This window comes from Cladosporium halotolerans, assembly GCF_011745625.1.
Source record: "Cladosporium halotolerans strain TM138-S3 chromosome Unknown Sca35, whole genome shotgun sequence".
NCBI classification, from domain to species: Eukaryota; Fungi; Ascomycota; class Dothideomycetes; order Cladosporiales; family Cladosporiaceae; genus Cladosporium; species Cladosporium halotolerans.
In genome coordinates, this window is record NW_027191486.1 from 59,361 (window position 1) to 75,012 (window position 15,652).

At 56.4% G+C, this 15,652-nt stretch overlaps 3 protein-coding genes across 3 annotated transcripts; 2 read left to right on the forward strand and 1 right to left on the reverse strand.

The window, feature by feature from the left end:
* Window positions 1-199: 199 nt before the first annotated feature.
* On the forward strand, window positions 200-5,425 carry WHR41_07572 (uncharacterized protein). Its single transcript, XM_069376176.1, has 2 exons — window positions 200-3,316; window positions 3,376-5,425. Exons 1-2 carry the CDS (start codon window positions 425-427, stop codon window positions 5,236-5,238), a joined length of 4,755 nt encoding a protein of 1,584 aa, XP_069226551.1. The 5' UTR covers window positions 200-424; the 3' UTR covers window positions 5,239-5,425.
* A 526-nt stretch (window positions 5,426-5,951) lies between these two features.
* Window positions 5,952-8,174, reverse strand: WHR41_07573 (uncharacterized protein; the record flags this gene model as incomplete). The annotated part of the gene is made up of 2 exons (XM_069376177.1): window positions 7,334-8,174; window positions 5,952-7,286 (listed from the first exon to the last, which is right to left on the reverse strand). The coding sequence occupies exons 1-2, from the start codon at window positions 7,895-7,897 to the stop codon at window positions 5,952-5,954; spliced, it is 1,899 nt and encodes a 632-aa protein (XP_069226550.1). The 5' UTR covers window positions 7,898-8,174.
* A 4,806-nt stretch (window positions 8,175-12,980) lies between these two features.
* Window positions 12,981-13,834, forward strand: WHR41_07574 (mitochondrial 54S ribosomal protein uL23m). Its single transcript, XM_069376178.1, has 2 exons — window positions 12,981-13,125; window positions 13,197-13,834. The coding sequence occupies exons 1-2, from the start codon at window positions 13,058-13,060 to the stop codon at window positions 13,696-13,698; spliced, it is 570 nt and encodes a 189-aa protein (XP_069226557.1). The 5' UTR covers window positions 12,981-13,057; the 3' UTR covers window positions 13,699-13,834.
* Window positions 13,835-15,652: the final 1,818 nt, after the last annotated feature.

The following is a 15,652-nucleotide window of genomic DNA, read 5'->3' on the forward strand; positions in this document are numbered from 1 at the left end:
CCCTTTCTCTGATATCTTTTGACTTCTTAATGTTATCGACGTACTAGTCGATTGAACGAAATCTTATATGTAGAAATCGGACCCTCATGCAGTGTTGACCGAGGACTTTACTTCGTTCGTCCATCGTCGGCTGACGGCAGACGTTCGATGTCGGGGACTGCCTTCGCCAGCTTGCGGGCATGGGCAACAGGCCAACTTGCGCCATCATAGACACAAGACGTTGCCTAACGGTAATTCACGCCACTGTTGCGATATTCCTCGGGGAATTGAGGATGCGCTCTACTGTCTCGTTTGCTTTTTAACGATTGATTGTCGCGCGGCCAGAGCAGGCCGTTACTGTTGATCCAACCTCGAAACTCCCCCGTACACCTACATATACCCAGCGTCGGCCTCTCTCTGCGCTCCCACGACATCACCAACCACCATGGCCGACATGGACCCCCTCTCCCCTCGCCGCGCCGGTAACATCACCGTCGCAATCGACCCGGTGTCGCTCGTGGTCACAGAATGCATCACCGTCACCTCGGCGATGCGCAAGCACGCCCGCTGGGCTCACAGTTCCATTTCCTCCATTCTGGGCTCCTCGGCGCCCTCGCCGCGCCTCACGCCCTCGGACGCCCGCCGGACAGACCGTAGCACCTCCACCATCGACGTTACCGACGACAGCGACTCGGCCCTTACCTCAAGATGGGGCCTGCGCGGCCGCAAAGGTCAGAGCATGCAGGACAACCCGCTCATGAGCGCATTTGCGAAGCTGCGAGTGGATCTGAAGAGCTGCAAGGATATCCGCGAGTTCGACACCCCGAGCCTGCTGCAGCCTTTCCTCCAGGTCATCCGCAGCAGCAGCACGACGGCGCCGATCACGAGCCTGGCGCTGATCGCCATTACCAAGATGCTCGCGTACGGCGTGGTCAGCCCGGCGAACCCCCACTTTGGCTACGGGATGCAGCTGCTCGCGTCGACGGTGACGCACTGCAGGTTCGAGGGGGACAACTCGCCCTCGGACGAGGTGGTGTTCCTGCGGATACTGAAGCTGATGGAGGACATGATCTGCGGGCCGTCGGGCGAGGTGCTGGGGGACCAAAGCGTGTGCGAGATCGTGGAGTGCGCGCTGAGCATTTGCTGCCATCTGCGGATGAGCGAGGTCTTGAGGCGGAGCGCGGAAATTAGCATGGTCACGATGTGCCAGACGATCTTTGGGCGGTTGAAGCAGCTGGAAGTTGAGTTTGGGGAAGAGCCTGGCGCACTGCAAGATACTGTTCTACAAGCGGATATGGACAAGGCGAAGATCGATTCGAATCCCAATGGCAAGGCTGGGGTGGACAGCATGGCGCAATTGCGGACGGGAAGCCTAGAGGTGCCTTCGGCGGACGGCAGTGCGAGCGCGCGGACGAGCATGGACGTGAATGGTAGCCAATTGGATCTTTCGAAAGCGCCTGAAGAGGAGGATAAGAATGTCAGACCTTACGGACTGCCTTCGATTGCGGAGCTGTTTCGGGTGCTGGCCGATCTGCTGGATCCGCATGACCGCGCCAGGACGGATACATTGAGGGTGATGGCACTACGGATCGTTAATGTCGCTCTGGAAGTAGCTGGACCCAGTATCGCGAACCACCCGAGCCTGGCAAGCCTTGCGAAGGACACAATGTGCCGAAACCTCTTCCAGCTGGTACGGTCTGAGAACATCGCTATCTTGCACGAATCTTTGCGTGTTGCTGGCACACTGTTGGCGACTTGTCGAAGCGTCCTGAGGCTCCAGCAGGAACTGTTCCTTTCTTACCTCGTTGCATGCTTACATCCTCGGGTTCCAATTCCTGAAGAGCCTAACATTGATCCGTCGCTTTACCAGGGTGTTCCTCAGGCCCCAGCTCTCGTCAAGCCTGTCCCCAGTCCAGGCACGTCGAGTGGTCGCTCCACACCAGTGCCCGTCAAGGACCGACAGAAGCTTGGTATGGAGGGCGGCTCCCGCAAACCCGACGCAAGAGAAGCCATGGTCGAGTCAGTTGGTGCTCTGGTCCGAATACCTAGCTTCATGGTCGAGCTTTTCGTCAACTACGACTGCGAGATCGATCGCAGCGATCTCTGCGTCGACATGGTGGGACTGCTGGCCCGCAATGCTTTCCCGGACTCAGCGACATGGAGTACGACAAACGTGCCGCCTTTATGTTTGGACAGCTTGCTGGGCTACGTGCAATTTGTGGCGGAGCGATTGGACGATGCGCCGGTTACCGCTGGACTTCCCAGCGTTGAGCTGCTGCAAGATCAGAGACGGCGGAAGAAGGTCATCATCAAGGGTGCTTCCAAGTTCAACGAGAGCGCTAAGGGCGGGATCGCTTATCTTGCTAGCCAGGGAATCATTGAGGATCCGAACGATGCACGCAGTGTTACCAAGTTCCTCGGGGGAACCACCAGAATTGACAAGAAGGTGCTCGGTGAATTCATATCGAAGAAATCCAACGAGGGCATCTTGAATGCATACATGGAGCAGTTCGACTTTACCGATCAGCGCGTCGACGAGGCCTTGCGACAGATCCTGAACACATTCCGTTTGCCTGGAGAGTCAGCCTTGATTGAACGCATCGTCACCGTCTTCAGCGAGCAGTACTTCAACTCCGCGAAGCCTGAAGGGATTGCGGATAAGGACGCCATCTTTGTTCTGACTTACGCGATCATCATGTTGAACACCGATCAATACAACCCCAACGTCAAGACGGCGAATCGGATGAAGCTGCAGGATTTTGCGAGGAACTTGCGCGGTGTGAACGGCGGCAGCAACTTCGACGACCAGTACCTGGAGGACATCTACAACGCGATCAAAGCACGAGAGATCGTCCTGCCCGAGGAGCACGACAACAAGCACGCTTTCGAACACGCCTGGAAGGAGCTTTTGATCAAGACACAAACGGCAGAGGACCTTGCCATCTGCGACACCAACATCTACGACGCAGAAATGTTCGCAGCCACGTGGAAGCCGATTGTCGCGACGTTGAACTACGTCTTCGTGTCAGCGACCGAAGACGCCGTCTTCCAGCGCGTTATCGCTGGCTACAACCAGTGCGCGCAGATCGCCGCTCGCTACGGCATCAGCGAGTGCTTGGACACGATCATTGAGTCTTTGAGCAAAATCAGCACTCTGGCTACAGAAACTCCAAGCGACACCAGCCTCAACACTGAGGTGCAAGCGGGCGGTAAGAGCATCATGGTATCGAAGTTCGCTGTGGACTTTGGCCGAGATCAGAAGGCGCAGCTCGCCACGGTGGTGCTGTTCAGGATCATCAATGGGAACGAGAAGGCGATTCGAGATGGTTGGACGCACGTGAGTTTCGCATTGATCGATATGCGCAGGGTGTTCATGTTGCTAACGATGTTGCTCAGATTGTTCGCATTATCATCAATTTGTTCGTCAACTCTCTCATCCCGACAAGCTTTACAAGCATTTCAAGAGATCTGGACCTCCCACCCATACCCCTGCAATCACCTGCCCAAGTAATCGAGCGCAACGACAAAGCCGGAGACGTCGGCCTCTTCAGCGCATTTACCAGCTATGTTAGCAGCGTGATGAACGACGAGCCTCCTGAGCCGAACGACCAAGAAATCGAGTCCACACTCTTGACGGTAGACTGCATCACAGACTGCCGGTTCGAAGAGATCTTGGGCAACGTCAGCGAACTCCCGGTAGACTCGCTGAAGTCTCTCACGCTGGCGTTGCTTGGGTCTCTGCCGGAGAATGAATCTCCGAGAGTCATTACGGTCAAGCCAGAAGTGCCATCCCCGCAACCCGTCCGAGGCTCTGCCGCCAAGGCCGCTGCTGATGCGCCCGTCTACGACCCATCTCTCGTCTACGTTCTGGAGCTGGCGACGATTCTGGCGTTGCGCGACGAGGAAACCATCGCAACCCTTGGCGCTGACGCGGCGGAGGCTTTACAGGTAGCTATCCGCGACGCGGAACATCTGCACCCCGTGGCTCTTAGCCGCGCGGTCTTCTACCTGCTGAGCCTGCTGCGCGCAAGCAACGACCACGGCTACATTCGCGTCCCTGTCGTTCTGCACGCCATCTCCTCCTTCCGCCCCGAGCTGCTGAAGCAGTGCGCTCAGCCCATCCTCAAGGGCATTCACGGCTGTATCAGCGGCCCTCCGGAGCTGAGGAACGAGCTGGCCTCCAGCCCGGACTTTTGGGCTGTGCTCCATATCCTGCAGCCGCACCCCGAAGCGGCGGATCTGGCGTTCGACATTGCAGAGTCCGTCGCCACTGGCCAGCTGCCGGCGATTACTGCAGACAACTACGAGCCGGCGGTTTCTCTGCTCAACGCTTTCGCCACGGCTGGTAGCGCCGGCGCCAAGTTCGAGCAACAGCAGCGCGAGCAGCCCGTCCGCAGAGGCCAGCAGCCGCCGCCGGAGAAGAAACTCACCAAGAAGCCTGACGCGGTGCCACGTGCGACCAAGGCCATCGGCATAGTGACGCAGCTCGCAGGCCGCGTGCCTGCGCTCATCGAGCAGTCCCACCTCGAGACCCACGAGGCCTGGAAGGCATACTGGTCGCCGATATTCCGCTGTCTTGCCACGCAGTGCGTCAACCCGTGCCGCGAGGTCCGCTACCATGCCTTCACCTCCCTCCAGCGCTGCCTGCAGGCCCCCGACCTCGCCTCTCCAGACCACACGGAGTGGACCAAGATCTTCGGCGAGGTGCTCTTCCCGCTGATCAACCAGCTGCTGAAGCCTGAGGTCTACCAGACCGACCCGCACGGCATGACGGAGACGCGCCTGCAGGCCGTCCAGCTGCTCTGCAAAACCTTCCTGCATTACCTCACCCTGCTCAGCGAGTGGGACGGCATGCTCGACCTCTGGACGCGCATCCTGGGCACCATGGACCGCCTCCTGAACAGCGGCCAGAGCAGCATGCTCGTGGAGGCCATGCCGGAGTCCCTCAAGAACGTCCTGCTCGTCATGGCCAGCGCAGACTACCTCGTCCAGCCGCCCGCCACAGCGGACAAAGAATCGCGCACCGAGCAGCAGCAACAACTCTGGTCCGAGACCTGGACCAGAACGGAGAAGTTCCTGCCCGGCCTGATGGCGGAGCTATTCCCCGACGCCAGGAAAGAGCCCGCGCCCGCCGCAGCGCAGGCGCCCAGCGACGAGATGGCCAAGCTGTCTGTGTCGGAGGACGCGACTGACACCGCGTCGTCGCAAGGGACGGACGAGCCCGCGCCCGCTGCCTCAGCGGAGTCGCAGGCTGCTTAGGTAGTGGTCGACCGCGCGTCGGTCCCGTGTCTATATCTCATGTAAGCATAGCGTTGGCGTTCATCGGGTGTTTCATACTGCAAAGGAATGGAAGGAAGGATGGGGGGTTTCCGATAGATAGAGACGGTAGAGAAAAGCTCCGACTCGCTCGGGTGTTTGATGTAATGTGACTTGCTTATCTGCTTGACTCGCTTGCATTCAACTACGCCACGACACGCAATCGTTCCTCGTCTTCCTATCTTGCGTTTGAGTCTGGAAATCACCCTCCCCTGCGGAAGAGGAAATCTCGGTCGGCTTGCTCGAGCGATTTTGGTAAGGTAAATAGTGATACGTGTATGGTCTATGTAAAAAGTCAGGTAAGGCATGGCAAGGCAAGGCAAACCGTAAGAATTCTGGTTCCGCTCGCTAGAAAGTAAACTCTGCCGTTCGTGCTCCGTGATCGTGAGGTGTCATATCCTGTTTCTCAACAAAATCCAATAGAAAATTTCACGTCGTGCCCATTACTTCCTCCTCTGGCCCTCCAAAACAAACGCGCCAAAGCGCTTCTGGACCCGCGCAGAAAACAGCACGTCTCTCTCTTTTTTATCCAGTCCGGTAGAAACGCCGCATCCCCGCTCCCGTACTGTCTCTTGCTTCCTTCATTTGTTCCTCCGATTTGCTATTTCTACACACAACCCACATCCCGTGCGTTGCACAGCAAGTAACGCCGTTGCTCACTTCTGCAGCACCTCATCAATCCCCATCCTCCTGCGCTTCCTTGGCGACTGCTGCCGCTGACTCTCGCTGTCCTCCTCGCTCTCCGACGTCCGCTGAGCGCCTCCGGCCGAGAGGGTGACGGGCGACGCCTGAATTGGGTGCATGCTCGCGGGGCCCGCGGAGTGAGTCAGGGCTGGCGAAGCGGTTATGGGCGGGAGCTGGATGTCGCGGCCTGAGGCCGGGAGCGGTGTAGGCAGGGAGGGGGCGACGTATGGTGGGGGCTTGATGGTCGGGTTTGTGTGGACAGGTCGGGGTTCGAGGGGTGGCGCGAGGGTGTGTTGGGAGGGTTGCATGTAGGTCGAGTGGGGCTGCCAGTATATTGAAGGCGTGTGTAGGGTTGGTGGAGGGTAGGTCCTCGTTAGGGGAGGCTGGCCGCGGTGGAGATGATGAGGTGGTGCGTGTGCAGTGTCGAATGGTTTCATGAGTAAGGGTGGTGCAGACGGTGCCATGGCATGCCGGGGCTGTTCCCTTGCAGGCTCCTCTCTGGGTGTTAAAGGTGGTCCGAAGGTATACGGCGATGCTCCATGGCCGATGGGCGGATGCGGCGGAGGCGGTTCAACCGGTCGGAAACTTGGTAGCGAGACCACTACGAAATACGTCGCGGCTTTTGCCAGACGTACCCTCGCCGGGAACGTCTGCGATCCTCTTGGGCCCGGCTGCAGCTGTACCCACATATATGTGTGATCCGAAAATCCTTGTGTGAGCCTTTCCACCTCTGCATCAGCGATTCCTCCAAGTGGATCTTCGCCGCTCGAGACAATGGGTGGTAGATATGAGGGCTCCCGGACTTCACGCTCGCCTCGTAAGCGGGTTCGAATAGACATGAAGCTCTCAGAATCCGCCGGGGCTGCGATCTCGTGTAATCGGTGGTTGGTCAAGTCGCGATTGTCGGCCATGACTTGTCGAAATGACGTGTTGGCACGTATGATCACAAAGTCCAAATCCAGCAGCGCTGTCGGTACTTCCGGTTCGGCTTGGGGCGATGTAGTAAGATGCAGTGGCGGCTGATATGTCAACGGGGTCTGGAAGGGAGGTGGTGGCCTTGGGAGGAAACTGGGCGTTGACGGCGGTCCGTAGCTAGGTGACTCTTCGCTGGTCATCGACTGAATGGATCTGAAAGACTCTGCTCGCCGGGAGCGAGTGGCAGCTATGGGCCGTGTTGGTGTTGTCATCGGTGCTGTAGCCGTACTGCTTGTCTTTGTTGACGACATGGTCCTCTCCAGTCCGAATTGGCCTTCGTCTCGTAGTCTAGGTCGGCCTCGCTTCTTGTGTGCGACATCGTAGCAAGTATCCTAGCGAGGTCAGGGAGTTCTTTGATGCAGTGAGCTAGGGTACTTACTTGCTTCCCTGAAGAAATGCACCGTGCACATGGTCTTTGCACATCGCAACTCAAGTGTGCCCGCTTGCAGTTGACGCAGGCCGATGCCACGTGAGTCTTTGCTTTCCTACTCGCCTGAGGGGTCGTTTGTGCAGCGGTCAACGCAGGAGGTGCGTACGCCGCAGAATAGTATTGCCCTGCCGCAGACGTGAGAGGTACAGCTCCAGATCCAGTCACAAAAGATGCTGGGAGATGATAAGCAGGGTGACCGGCCTGCGTAATCCCAAGAGATGTGATAGACGTCGTGGTTTGTTCGAGGGAATGTGCAGGAGTTGATACAGATGTCGGAGCCGTTGCAGCAGGCACGATTTGCTGGCTGAGGGTTGAAGGTAGGGTCAAGTCCGATGTTCGTCGTTTTGGAGATGGAGGGCTTGACATGGGCGGAGAAGGATAGCCCGATCCTGCTCCTCGGGCTGAATCCCACAGGTACGCCGATTTGCGTCTCAGCGTCGTGTATCGTAAGTCGCAATTTCCGTTGGGGAGAGGTTGGTGAGCGAATGTGAGCAGTGAGGATCCGTCAATCATTGCTTCGCGCCAGGCAGTCGATGCGTGCCTTTACAGCTTTCGGCGGACTTTGGTCCTGTCCAATGCAATGCTCGAAGCTAGATGTCGATAAGGTCGTTGACCTAGTTGGGAACGACAGTATTCAGGGAAGTCGTCTATCATTCAGTAGAGGAGAGTGCCCTCGCTGACGTGTTTGAGAGTGCGCTACACCCGTTCGTTGGTCGCCCTGCCTAGACCAGATAGAGCCTCAGCATTGTGTGCGCACAATGCGAATTGGAAAGGATTATAGCGCCAGATTAGCGATACACAAAGCGCTGTATTGTCATGTGGGTAAAGAGTGACTTCCAGCTCTACGTAAGAGACGAGTGCACGAGAGCGAGCGTGGGGAGGTAGAAGGTTGGTGTTACAGCGAAGAGGCGGTTGCAGAGCGCGATCTCCGAAACACGACGGCTCCGGAATTCTGACCTTACATACCGCCCCGAGCCCGCGGTCGAGTAGGCACGTTTCCTCGAACACACAGTAGGCAACGGTCCGCAGAGGATCTACGAACCTTGTTTTTTCCCCATAATCATCTCAGTCACAGAAGGTCCCGTGTGTTGCACGGTCTACGGGGGGTCACTTACTCGAGGCCTCCAAACCTCAATGATGAGTCTCGAAGACCCTGCCCGCGATTGCGGGATCCAGAATGGCATGCATGATGCGCACCGACGCTAGGCGAGCTAGATCCTTACCTCGACATGAAGGACAAGAACGGGGCGCGACAAAAGACAACCGTATTCATGCATGTCAGTTCGGGGACGCGTATCGCTTGCCTCGCTGGTGGCAGGCGCCCGCAGAGGCAGAGGTGCGCCTCAGCCGTCATGCTAAGCGCCAGACGGATCCTCAGTCCGCCGCCCCTGCCAGTAGATCGGCGTGGTTCCTGCTTGCAATGGATAAAGCTTGATGGTTTAGCGTCTGACCCGCGGAGCTGACTGCTCTTCACTTAAGGTTATCAGACGCATGATGGTTTCGCATGTCGACGTCGCCCTCTGCGACGCAACGTAAAATCACCCGTCACCTGAAAGGTCTGATGTATGACCCGAGGTCTGCATCGACTCAGCAGTCTCCGGCAGGCCAGCGTACGGTATAAATGATCATCCCAACCGCTGTGCGAAGTCTCAGTGACCTGCGCCGTCAACACTAAGACACACCACGGACGGAGTGACAAGCGCCGACCACCGACCTCGATGGCTTTTTCGGACGATCGCACAACCCCGGTATCCTTGAAGGAATCCCCAGGGCGGCCCCGCTGAGGAGGGGGGCGGCGGATGAGGCTAAACGTCGTTTTCTCCTGGCGTCAGAAAACAGGCCCAGAAGGCTGTTGTCAGCCGTCTTCGGGAAGAAAGCACTGACTCCTGGCCGAATTCGACGGCACACAAACAGATTGCGTGCCTGAAGGATTCACCTGGGGCGGCGAGGTGTCATTCAAATAGCAGAAGCCCACTGCGGCGACGCGGGTCGCCGTGGCTTTTGGCGTAGCGAGTCCAATTCATTTGCATTGCCTTTTATTCGATCAGGGAACCAATCCGGAGGGGGAGGCGGGAAGCTCTAGCCGCTCGTGTGCTGGATCGGCCGAGGGCACTACGGAGATCGAAGAGATGGGCATGCAGGTGAAGGAGGAGCCGAAGGCCGGATTGTCCGACGCAGCGTCCACGGCCTTGTGGAGGGACCACCGTTGCGCAACGTCTGTGCGCGGCAGGCTGTAGGGAATAATAACGCCTCGTCGCCTAAACTTGATCCATCGTGCGGTTGTTGCAGCTAACGGGCGCGCGCCAGCCTTGTTGCTGAGTTGCGCTGTTGCGATGTGCTGAAGTTACAACGCAGGTGTCGTCGGGTGTCGGGCCTTGGCAGCGCTAGCTCGCTCTGCGCGGCGGATGGGCGCCCGCTCGCTGCCCGCTGCCCTGCTGCAGCGCCGCCTCTGCCTGCTGCTGAGCCTGTCTGCCTGACCGCAGGCGACGATCACGTCCCAGAGCCAGAGGCGCCGCCGGTGCTGGCTCTAACCTTGTGTGCGCGTCCCCACACCCACGGTGCCAGTCGCTGCGAGTGCATCTCATCGCAGCTCAGCGTGCGGTTTGCAGATGGCGGGACTGACTCGCCTGATCGTCCGGCGGGTCCCATGGCATCTCGAACACCTCGTGTCATACCAAGCATGATCTGAGACCGCTTCCCTCCGAACGCGGGCGCTCACAACGGGGTGGGTATCATCGACGTATCATTGAGTGCTGGAAGTCCGGCGATCGTCAGGTCATGAGCGTTGTTATATACCAGTGCGCCGAACGTTGAGCGTTGGAGGCCGTTTAGACGGCATCCATTACTGGGGACGTAAGACACCAAGCATCCAGAACCTCGGTGCAGTATCGGAAACAAAGCCGCACTGGCTGTAACTTGAAGGACCTCGAGCTTCTTGGAGCTGTGATGTGATGGTTGTTTGGACCTACCCCAACCCTAACCCTACCAACCCTGGCGTCCACCTCTTTTGTGACATTGCAGCTGCATCTTATGAACGGTCGGCGTCTCATGACCAGTACTGCATTCCCTGTATGTCAATCTTTTTTGTAATGCCATCGTCGGACTGCCGAACCGCGGATTCCCAAGTTATCCTGCGACATGCTACGACGTGAATTTGCAAGCCGTCTCAACGATGAAATGCTCGTCGCTTCTTGTTCCAGAACCCACCACCACGCCGGCCGCGGACAGCCAGAACAGCAATCTCGAGCCCTCAGTGGATCACATGATATGCCAGTGAATCAACTATATTTAGTGCAAGCAAATGTTACCACCGGTTCAGCGTCCAGACATTAAGATACCCTCTAGGCGATCTCCTGGTGACCCGGACCGAGTATGTCGAGTTGAAGAAATGAAGAGGATTGAGCGTGGTATAGCACGACTCTGGAATGTAACTTCTAAGGCATGATATTGAATGTTACACGAGCGAATATATGGAGACCAAAAGAGTATGAGTCAAGAAGAGGATTAAGCGTGGTATGGCACGACTCTAGAATGTAATTTCCAAGGCATGATATTAAATGCTATACGAGTGAATATACGGAGACCAAAAGAGCACGAGCCAAGCAGATGGCAAGACCTCCAGAATGACCTTTCCAAACAACAAAAATAAAAAAGAAAGGTCTCTTGAAGCTTTGAATAGGAATAGCCGAAGGTGGGGCTCGAACCCACGACCTTGAGGTTGATCTCTTGAAGGCATCACGTGGAAGGCAGAGCCCTGTAAGAGAATGCTCCGTAAGAGCCACACGCTCTACCGATTGAGCTACCCCGGCAAGGGTCTCTGATTGATGGGAAGGGAGGCGACGGCAAGGTACAAGGAGGCTAGGAGGTTTGAGAGAGGGCTCGGAAGAGGTGTTGGGCTTTTTCGCGGAATTTTTCTGGCCAGGGTGGGCCGAGTAGGGGTTGGGTCGGTGACGGGGCGGAAGCCGGCGGCGACGAGGTCGACCGATGGCCCGTAGCGGTTCCCAACCCCGTGGCTAGGCGGAACTCGTGGCCGGCAGCGGCAGGGTAGCACGGGTGGTAGAGTAGCGAATGCTGGTTGGTGGATACATCGAAGTTGGGCGAACGCGTGGGATCTTGAAATGGTGGTAGAAGCTGCGAATCTTTGTCATAGAAGAATTTCCTGGTGAGGAATTGAGATTGATGTCTATCAGGAACGGGTAGCACGACATGTTCTCCGAGATGCCATTACGAGGCACTGGACTTGGGAACTACTAATTGGTTGGTTTTCCGACGAGCGCCCGGGCTTGAAAATGCCGGAGGTACTGCTTTGACATTCGAGATGTGCATGCATCCTAGATCTTTAATGTCTGTCAGTAAAGTTCCTTGATGGCTTCCGAATAGCAAAGGAACAGAACAGGCTTGCGTTTTCAGTAAAGCCGTTTTAACGCACGCCCATCCGCCGGCACTTTGCCATACCATCCAAAACGAACAGCATGGCGCCGTGCTCTGAAGCTCCATTACACGGTGTGACGAGCACACCGCTTTAATTGTAACTCCACAACCGATCATCCCGTCAAGCGCAAACGCCGACGGTACGGTATAAGGGAGGGGAACTCGGCAGATTAGGCCACCCATACGGGTTCGTGGAATGGATAGACTGGGTGTCATCCTCAAGCGTAGGGGAAGGAAACGAGGGTGACGTACGCTGATGGGCAGTGCGGATTTTCGAAAATGGAGAGCCTGGTACCTGTGATCTTTTTTCTTGTCAGCATGGAATTCAGAACAAGTATTGAAACAATTTGTCAAGCAAGATTGTCAAGATCAGACATAGGTAAGCTTTGGTAGGGGTTTTCCACATAATGCTTCAGTAGCAGAACTGAAAATTTAATACACTCATCACAAGAACAGGGCTGGAGAAAGATAGCGAACGTACCGATTGTGAGTAGCGGCAAGGCCAGTATGTTGTGTTCAGTGTAACAGGCGGCGAGCAAGACGCCAGGTTAGCAGAACCACACTGTTGAAGGCGGTTCCGGGATGAAGGTATTGTGCTCTCTCAAAAGAATGACCTGCACACTTGTCAGCGAGCTGCTTCCATTCATTGACATGTATGCAATGAGTGTGAATGTGGCGAAGTAGATCAGATGGTGATGCATGTTTTGTTCGTGGCTCATTGAAGTCACCGGAACAGATGTGATAGACTTCATCGTGTGAAGCCAGGGCGTGTAGGTAGGGATCCCGTGGAACGTACCTTTCAGATCGAGAGAAGACCAGCGAGACTCACCGTCTCGGTCGCACCCGGGTCATGCAGAGTCGTAGGTCGTGTCATGCCAAGAGACCGGTTGGTCTACAAAACCTCGCATTCGCCTCATTGGGGAGATCTGAAGCCTTCCGGACAGGAAACATGCTTCAGAACCTTTTGCCCAGCCATCGATGCGTGCGCGCATGCATGCTTGTGAAGACAAAGGTCATGCATGTAAAGATGAAGTCGCGAAGTTGAATTTAGAGAGGAAGACTTCTCTCGCGAGTGCTCGGACCGTCACGGGAGTGCCAAGGCCTTCGCCGCAGGGCCGCGGCGGGCATGGGGAAGCCGACCTCGAAGAACATCTGGGCAAGCAGTAGGATCAGAGCCGACGGAGGGCAGCAATCAATACCACCAGATCAACCACAAAACACATTGTCTGCCGCGCAGCCACGATGGCAGCCACATCAGCAGCAGCGACCGCGCTTGCGCCCTTCAAGGTGGGCATGAAGGAGATTTACCTGTACGCATCCCCATACGAGGAACGTTAAATCGCATCCGAGCAAGAAATACTGACCAATACTCTCCCAAAAGGCCCAACTTCCACGTCACGCTCCATCGCACACCCACAGCGCCCCCGAACCTCGCCAGCTTCACGGTGCCTCTCTGGTTCAGCAAACTCGACCTCCGCGACTACCTGTTCCACGCCTACGATGTGCGGGTGAACTCCGTGCGGTCATACGTTAAATTGCAGCGCATCCGACAAGGCAAGCCGTACCTGCTCAATGGCAAGGAATACCCGAGACCTCAGTACAAGCGCTGGCACCGCCCCCCCAGCATCAAGCGCATGACGGTCGAGCTGGAGCGGCCGTTCGTGTGGCCGGAACCGTTGGAGGACATGGCGGCGTTTGCCAAGGGGCGGATGGAGGGTGTTGAGGAAGCCAGCAGGCAGATGCAAGAGAAGGCGGCGCCGACAGGCGACACGGTGATCAATGAGGATAGGAGGAAATCGATGAGGGAGCAGGCGAAAGCGTTGCTGGAGGGCAAGGCGAAGTGGAAGCCTGTTTCGGACAGCGCGTTCGCTCCGAGGCGATGAAGAAGGCATGAACATTGGGTGCGCAGAAAGGGCATAGCGCGGCGTTTGGGTAAAAATGGGAGACATCCCGGACGGGGATTCTGATTGTACATTACTTGTAAGCTACGCGGCTACCGCACTGAACACTTTCGCAAGACTTTCTTTGTTTGCAGACATGGCGACTTTGCATCGCTCGTTATTGAAAACCCAAGTAATCCTAGGAAGCCGACTGTCCCACCGACGACTTTCTGAGAATCCCAACCGAGCTTATACAGAACGCCTTCGCAGCGCTCAGTTTGTGGAGCTTTCCATCAAGACCAGACAGAACATGTTCGCACAGACCATGAAATCAACCAATCAAACCCGGATAGAACACCTTCGCAACAATCGCCAGACCAAGCCCGGACTGAACGGCCTCGCAGCGTTCAACGGCCGGAAACCCTAATCAACTCCCGACAGAAAGCCTTCGTGGCGCCATGAAAACAAACAATCAAACCCGGATAGAAAAGCTTCGCAACAATCGCCCAATCAAGCCCGGACTGAACGCCTTCGCAGCATTCAACGGTTGGAAACCGTAATCAACTCTGGACAGAAAGCCTTCGTAGCGCTTTGGTGATGATAGCCGCAACCAAGTCCGAATAGAGTGACTACGCAGCGCTCAGAAATTGGAGACCAAACTCAACTCCAGGCAGAACGACTGAGCAGTGCTCGTTGTTGAAGAACTTCCCATCAAACCCGGCCAGAACGCCTTAGCAGCGCTAGTTCCTTATGAAACAAACTTCATCAAGCCCAGACAATGGCTATCGTTCACCGGCGGTCGTAAAATTGGTCCCAGCGGCGATCACTCCAGGCTTCGAAGCAATCGTAGCAGTCGTTGTCGCTGACAGCACCCAAAACATCACCGCAGCGCCCACAAAGTTCCTCGAGTGTGAAGTAGGCGAAAGGACTGTCACAATCAAGGTCATAATCTTCATGGTCGGAATCTTGCTCGAGCATCTTCTTGATCGCTGTCTGGGGTCAGCTAAAAGTCAACATGTCACTGGTCTTGATTCTTACCTCTCTCATGGCGCTGCGCGCATTCTCCCGTCGCCTGCTTCAACTCACTTTCGCGGAAGCGAAGTTTGACCTCCTTGATGCGCTTGCAGCGCGCCTTGTAACGACGGGTCGCCTTCTCGAAGTTCTTCTGCCGCATATGCTCTTCGGCATCTCCATGAATAATTTCAGCGATCCTTCTCACGTCCCTGAGACGGAACGTGAAAACGGTCATAGCCTTTAAGACCGGAAATCCGACGAATCTGTATTCGGAGGCGTAAGGAATGGTCGGCAAGTCGGTAAAAATGGCTCTGGGGCCGGGCTTGCGTGACTTGAGGAGCATGTAGTCACGCAGATCGTACGTCTTCAGGGCATCGGTCAGAGTCTGCGCGTTGAAACATCAGTAAAGCATTGTCGGTTGGGGTGAGGGACACTCGGGAAACAAACCACGCAGGGGCCGTTGACGTCGGATTCGCACTGCTCGCAGCAGAGGACCGTGTTGGCGAATGATGCGCGCATACTCCGAGTGGTGGAAGAGTCACGCCTCAAACAAAAACCGCAACTGGTCTGAAGCTTGCTCAGCAGCTCCTGGCGGAAGACGTACTTGGGCCCAGATTTCGGCCGTGCCGCAATTCTGGCAGAGCGGCGAGGCTCAATCCTCGGGGTCTGCCAGTCTGAAGTGTTCCCGAAGAGGTGTCCAACACCCAGAACCTCCTGATTCTTGTGAAGGAAATGGCGAGAGAATCCCTCGGTAGCGCGGTAGAAGAGGTGGGACATGGCGGCCATGGACAGCAACGCCGGGGAGTAGGGCTTATAGTTGCCCTCTTTCACTTTGACGCCGCGCTCTGCATCGTGGTCGAGGCTCAGGTAAGAGAGGATGTGATCCAGAATTTCGACAGGCATTCCGCTGATCTGATCCTTGGAGGCATCGATTGCACCGTTG

Coding starts and splice junctions, on each gene's coding strand:
- WHR41_07572 (XM_069376176.1), top strand. CDS start 425: ATGGCCGACATGGACCCCCTCTCCCCTCGCCGCGCCGGTAACATCACC. Junction 3,317..3,375: donor TTCGAGATGGTTGGACGCAC/GTGAGTTTCGCA, acceptor GATGTTGCTCAG/ATTGTTCGCATTATCATCAA.
- WHR41_07574 (XM_069376178.1), top strand. CDS start 13,058: ATGGCAGCCACATCAGCAGCAGCGACCGCGCTTGCGCCCTTCAAGGTG. Junction 13,126..13,196: donor GGCATGAAGGAGATTTACCT/GTACGCATCCCC, acceptor CTCTCCCAAAAG/GCCCAACTTCCACGTCACGC.